A 7274-nucleotide genomic window follows, 5' to 3' on the forward strand; every position below is an offset into this window, starting at 1 on the left:
AACAAATCATACAGTGTAGCTTCACATTATAAACATATTTTTAAATATACAGTGCTAGTCAAAAGTCTGTTTTGACCGGTTTTACTTATAATAGTGAAATTTGAAGGGGGGAAAATAAACAAATGTTGGCTTCTCAACTGTTATACCAGGTGACGTAATAATGAAAGATGACATTACAGCGAAAATGTGACAGATAATTTTAAATGGGACCTTATGGCAAGCGGTACCTCGTTTGAAAGGTATTCGCTCTGAGCGTTAACAAAGTGTCAAAGCAAAATCGACCGACCTGCTGATGGTGGCGGTTTTTTGAAATTTTATCAGGACGCTTTGTGTATGTTTAAATGAAACATTTAAAAAATGCCGTGTCCCGCTAGTGATATTATGTATTAATATAAACAGAAAATAAAAACGCACTTAATCTGATATAAATTCTTCTATTTCCAATATTGATTATCAGTTTGATTTTGTATACATAACCTCACTATCGCAGTTTATGTCAATAAATCTTTATTAGCGAAAAAGAAAATATTTTTGTTGCACTATAAATTACAGTATAAATTAATAACTAATGAATTCTAACAATTGTATTCGGTTATTATCACTACAAAATAAAATATCCAAGTTTAACAAAATAATTCCATAAGACTCAGTTAAAACGTCCTGACAAAATCTGCCAGCGTGTCACGTGACTGTAAGTAGAGGGGAAACGCACGGAGCCAATACCCACATAACAATGATGTTCGTATCATGTTCTAAGCATATACTACCAACATTCGTCGGAGTATATTCTTTTTAGTATATGCGTAGTACAAGCATAGCATGTACCTTAAAAAACATTATAAATTTCATGTTCTTTGCATATGCTTTAAAGTATATTCTCGTACCGAATATACTGAGTACATTCGTGTACGTAGTAACTCGGAATATTCGTAAAAGTTTATTCTTAGAATATACCTTTATCGAATATTCTTTGCACATACTTATAAGTACATTCTTAACACATACTTATAAGTACATTCTTAACACATACTTATAAGTAGATACTATTCTTAGAATATACCTTTATCGAAGATTCTTAGCACATACTTTTAAGTACATTCTTAACACATACTTATAAGTAGATACTTTTAAAATATCTTAAAAATAATATGTATGTATAGGAAGTATGAATAATATTAGCCTTATAGATTATCAACTTCGTTATATTTTAGAATAATTAATAAAATTTATGTATGTAGGTAGTATTGGACGAATTTCATTTCAGAATTGTTGTATGGTAAAAAAGTTTAAACATTAATTGTATTAACGTTTATTATGAAAAATTCGTTTTCATAATTGAAATACATTTACCATTACATCGTTGGAATTTGAATTTAGGTACATTCAATTCAATACGGGCCATTCCAGAACCAAAGCATGCCAATAAACCACCCCCTTATCTATGGCCAAAACCCACGGCTTTGGTGTTGCCAACCGTCGAGTAAGATTTTTCCGTCAACCTTAAAAATTCTTACTTTTATAAAAAAATTCCCTCCTGTTTACAAAATCTGAGAAAATATGTTTAATTATTTTCAAATATTTTGATTTTTTTTTTAATATTTTACAATTTGGACTGGAACAAAAATTCCCTTTTGAGTTAACTTTTCCCTTTATCACCTTTTATGTTGAAAATTCCCGCAAAAAGTGAAATTTCCCTCGGTTTGGCAACACCATTCGCGATGAAAAACAAAGTATCTGACCTCTGGTGGAATAAATTTAAACCACTATAAGTGGTATAAACAAACCAGAAAATTGCTTATTTGAACGGAATTTGGTCACTATTAAGAAATTATTAGTAAATTTCAGCATTATGAGTATATTAAAATATTTTAAATCAAATCGGTATTGTTCTGTTTCTCAAATGAATGTTTGTTTATACCATTTATATCGGCCATTTTCCTGCATTCGACCTGCCCTCTATATTCCGTTTCAATCGCGAATAACCACCGGTGCACCGATGTTATTCCACAATACATATCCCCATCCCCCTAACCCCGTCTGGTCTTATTCTGACCATTTCTTACCTGAACAACAGTAAAATATGAAATCCAAAATAGACATTATTTGTTGTATCTATGCAGTGTTAAGGATGAAGACCAATGATAAAGTACTAGGACTAAAGAACATACATAATCTCCTTTATTTTGTTTGCAGTGCTTCAAAATAGGTATAATCTATTTTGGTAACTCAATATTATTTAAGTATATAAATATAAGTTATATAAGTAAGTACCTACATATAAGTATATAAATTTTAGTTACTCATACATAGTTTAGTTTAGCTAAATATTATAATATAATAGTTTATATAGATAACTAAAATTTATAAATATGTACTTACTTTTTAAGTAATATTGCAGAATGTAGGTACTAACTACATTCTCATTTGCCATTAAAATATGTAAATATAATAGGTATTTGGTAGAACCAGTAGAACCTAAGATGAGATTAGGTGATGCTGAGAACATACTTCTGAGCAATATAGCACTTTCTTAGAATATCCTTAAAAATATATTCTTCTAATACAAAGATGTGCAGTAGTAGTACGTTCTAAGTATATAAATATAAGGTTTATAGCACTTCCTTGGAATATTCTAAAAAGTACGTTCTTAGTATAAACTAAAAAGATGTGCGGTAGTACGTTCTAAGTTTATAAATATAAGGTTTATAGCACGTCCTTGGAATGTTCTAAAAAGTATATTCTTAGTATATACTGAAAAGAAGTGCGGTAGTACATTCTAAGTATATACATAGAACGTTTAAGTACTGTAATGTAGTATATACTCAGTATGTGCTATGCACATTCGCAATGGTAATTACGCATATTCTTAGTATATACTTTTTCTGAAAAGTATGTTCTATGAATCTACTAAGAACATGAAATTGTTATGTGGGTAGGGCTTTTCATCGATTGTCATTTGTTTCGAGCTTCTGTCATAAGTTGTATAAACTGTGTATAATATTAATATACACGGATTATACGACATTTGACAGAAGCTCGAAACAAATGACTGTGAATGAAAAGCCCTATTGAAAATCATAGAGGTATATATTAACATAGAGGGAGCCTACCTTCCGCGCTTCCTGACGACAAGATCTCAGGGGACTGGTTTGCTGCATCTCCTTCTAACACATTGTATCGAGAATCTATAATGACATTCAGTGTGAATATAGGCACGGAAGAGGAGGACAACTGTAGCAGCTTTACTATGCGTAAGAGTGAAACAGCACTAATCCAAATAAAAAAGATGGTGTCGTCACTTCGCTCTGAATGACACTCTCTCTATGCTAATATTTAACTCTATGTTGAAAATACCTATTTAGTTTGAGTTTAAGGCAAAGATCTTATACACATAGATTTGGCCAACTCGGAAAAATAGCGTAACGCGGAGCAGTTCGGGTCGGTGGTCTATCTATCTCCCTCTACCGGCGCTTAGTTTTCTCTCTCTAGCATATGATGGCCGCCGCCTGTGTGTCACTGTCGTTCCGTTACTCCTACCTCTTGGTAGATACGCTCACACTCGCACGACAGACAAAGATAGCTAAACCACCGTACTGGATATCGACGTTACACCCCGATGCATTGAGTGGCATGTCCCTAGCCAAGTCTATTTTCTTTACATGTCTCTGGTTTAAGCTCATGTTGATGAATAGACTAAATAAATATAAAATTGTAGTTTTGCATTTAATTAATAAAAAATCAAACGTCCGCCTACGGTTACTTGTGAAAAAGGTTGACGTTGACGTTTTTCAATTATCTAGTTGTTTTTACGTAAAAATAACTAGAGAATTGAAAAACGTAAACTTTCTTGACAAATAACCATAGGCGGAGGTGTAAATTTTTATTAGTTAAATGCCAAACTTCAATTTAATATTTATTTAATTTATTAATAAAAATCAAAATCAACTAGCAGGATTGAATGGGTATATTAAAATAATTGTTTTTTCGCATTTAATTAATAAAAATATTCAAACGTCCGCCTATGGTTATTTGTCAAAAAAGTTGAGATGTTTTTACATCAACGTCAACATTTTTAACAAGTAACCATAGGCGGACGTTTGAATTTTTATTAAAATTGCGAAACTATAATTTTATATATTTATGTATTTAATTTATTCATCAAAATGAGAATAAACTCGAACAAAATAAGTATGACTGAATAGGTATTTTCAATCCCTTTCCCTACTACTACCTAACACTTGCCATAAGGGCCCATTTAAAATAAGAGAGTTTTTGTGCAGCCAAATACGTATACAGTTGAGTCCCTGAACCTTTACCCGTGCGTCATCATTTAAAGCATACGAAATAAATCGAAGATAGTCGGAAATTGAAATTTACTAAACGCAACAGCAAGTCACTTACTGTCACTTGCTGTTGCGTTTAGTAAATTTCAATTTCCGACTTATCACCGACTTATTTCGTATGCTTTAAATGATGACGCACGGGTAAAGATTCAGGGACTCAATCGTACTGTACAGTTGAGTCCGCGAGTCTTTACCCGTGCGTCATCATTTAAAGCATACGAAATAAGTCGGAAATTTACTGAACGCAGCGGCAAATGGATATTATTCCGATCACGGGTTATTATAAAATTTGACGTTATCAAATAAATAGAATGTCAAATTTAAGTTTTGCTTTAAAATTTTGATCCATCATTACAGCTACATTTGAAGTAGCTTAATAAATTATTTTATTATCATTGATTAATAAATAAATAAACAATTTATAAAAAAATTCAATAACATATTTTCTTTTTGTTATTTTATTCACTTTGGCGGAACCTTAAACACAAGCATTCAACTGTGTCAACAATGAGGTTAGCTTTGTACGTCGTCAAAATTTATCTTAAAATAACATAAACTTATCACAAAATTTCTAACTCCTATATAAAATTAGTTGTGAAAACAACTGTTTGTATACTATAAAAAACTTCAAAATGCAAAAACTCGACAAAATAACGGCAAAAAGTTCAACAAACTGACAGCCACAAAAGTAAACAAACCAAAACGTCAGAAATTTTACTTGAAATATGTGAAGATATTCCCAATCGTCTTTCTTTGTACCTATCTCTTTTCAATACACTGAGTCTTAATCGTTCATAAAAATAACATGTGTTTTTACTTAAATAACTTCATAACTTAAATAATTTCATGCGTGCAAGAGAATGATGCTAAATAAAAAGTATGTGTTTTATCTCACCAGGTATTAATGACGCACGGGTAAAGACTCGCGGACTCAACTGTACGTAACGTATCTTTTTGACATATAAGCATGCGCATCAATGGTTGAACTCCCGTATCTAGATACGTATTACTTAACGTAGCGGTCCGATAGGTACGTTAGGACGCATCCCTATCGAGACGAAAGTTACCGAATGCACAAGGGATCTTGCCCGATTACCAAAACAACATTTCATCAGCGGACCGCCTTTGTATAAACTTTTCAGGTTATACATATTGGTTTAGTCTATTTGAGTAAAATTATTCTTTGTTATTGGAAATTGGAACTTCATAATAGTCACTTAATAGTTACTAGTATGATATATATGCCAAAAAGTCATAATTTAAAAATAAAAATAGACCTCTGTCAGGAGTTCTCTCAAAATTCGCCCATTCTCGAGATAATGAATTTATTCCAACTCAAACGTCCTCACTGTATATTTTTAACAGTTGTATATCTTTCATTTTCAGACTAACCAGATACAGTGGAGAATAATATTCATGACTGCAGCTTGCGTTTATTTTGTGACGGACATATTTTTCATTATTTTTGCTTCGGGGGAAGTACAGGAGTGGAATGATATTGAAACACAACCAGAAATACCCCCTAATGAGCATAATCAAGATATAGAAAACCAAAGTTCAACGGAATAAAATGTTTTATTTTGTGATATTCTTAGGAACTAAAATAAACTAAAATGTTAAAAAAATATATTGGGTAGGTACATTACGTAACTCTGTTGTGATGTTTATTCTTTAGCAAAAGTGAGCAAGGAATTACTGGTTTTTTTTTCTGTTACATTTTACTCTTAATTTTATAATCCATTATCTAATTGCATCAGTAGATACTTAAATATTTTTAATTTTATCTATTTTTATTATCATCATCATCATCATCATCATCATCATGGCATCTACACTCCTAGCGGAGTGATTGCCGCCCTCTTTGGGCTCTTCCGATTCGTTTGTCGCGGTGAATCAATCCGCATTAACATTTTCGTTCTACAATTGGTTGTGTGACTTGGCATCTTCTACAATTTTCCTCCATTCGTTCCTGTTTTTGCTTCTGGTTACCCATTCTCTGACTCCCATCTTCTTAAGGTCCTCCACTATCTGGTTCTCCCATCTAGTTTTCGCGTGATGCGCCACGCTCCATTGGATTCCGACTTAAGCTTTTCTTCCATATTAACGTTACCTTCCAGTGCAGTAGTTTCTCTAGATTTTGTCCCTAGGTATTACACCAGAAGTGCTTCTAAATGTTCGATGGTGCCAAATTTGAAAATTATATCTTAAGAGTGATGTAGCACAGAAAAATGATAGTTTTAATTTTTATCATACCTACCTAATTCTTTAACAGTTGTAATTTTTTTAGTTCCATTTTAAAAATGTTTTGTGGACATAAGGAATAAGTACAATTTTTGAAATAAATTAAACTGATTTTAGTTCTAAAGACATTTAAATAGATCAGACATTTGTTTAAAAATGATATATGTACAAATACTCTGATTAGTTCACAAAAAGTATTATTTTTATGTGTGTAGTTTTTATTAAACTGTAATAAAAGATTTTTAATTTTATTTGCTTTATTTGCCATTGGCACTCTAAGGTATAGGCAATATTAATTATTGGTTTGATGCAAAAATTGTAAATTATAGTAATACTTACTTATGTTTAAATTGTAGCACACAAGGTATTAACATATTAACATTAGAAAAACAAATGCTCTTTGGATCTTTCTTACTAGCTCAGAAATAGAAATAGAATTGAGCAAAAAGAAAATAAATGAGATGATAGCTACTAGAGCTAAACTAGAAATAATGTATAAAGAAAAAGAAAAAACACATAATACATACCAAGTAACCACACCTACCTTATTTAGTCTTCCTCTAATTGTTCATGTCCCAAGAAAAAAAAGTTTAATTATCAAAAAATAATAAACAGTACAAAATTGTTACTAATAAGCCATATTTATTATTATCCAAAAAAATTTAGTTTAGTATGATACAATTGATCCAA

The 7274-nt window shown here is 31.4% G+C and overlaps 1 protein-coding gene across 2 annotated transcripts in view; it reads left to right on the forward strand.

The window, feature by feature from the left end:
- Nucleotides 1-6835, forward strand: part of LOC114332619 (putative inorganic phosphate cotransporter) — a 126881-nt gene extending 120046 nt beyond the window's left edge. For both annotated transcript variants that reach the window (XM_050646825.1, XM_028282439.2), the window contains exon 8: nt 5730-6835. In XM_050646825.1, coding sequence (XP_050502782.1) covers nt 5730-5912 — 183 coding nt within the window. In that variant the 3' untranslated portion in view covers nt 5913-6835. The remainder of the gene's footprint in view (nt 1-5729) is intronic.
- Nucleotides 6836-7274: the final 439 nt, after the last annotated feature.

This window comes from Diabrotica virgifera, chromosome 3 (genome assembly GCF_917563875.1).
Source record: "Diabrotica virgifera virgifera chromosome 3, PGI_DIABVI_V3a".
NCBI classification, from domain to species: Eukaryota; Metazoa; Arthropoda; class Insecta; order Coleoptera; family Chrysomelidae; genus Diabrotica; species Diabrotica virgifera.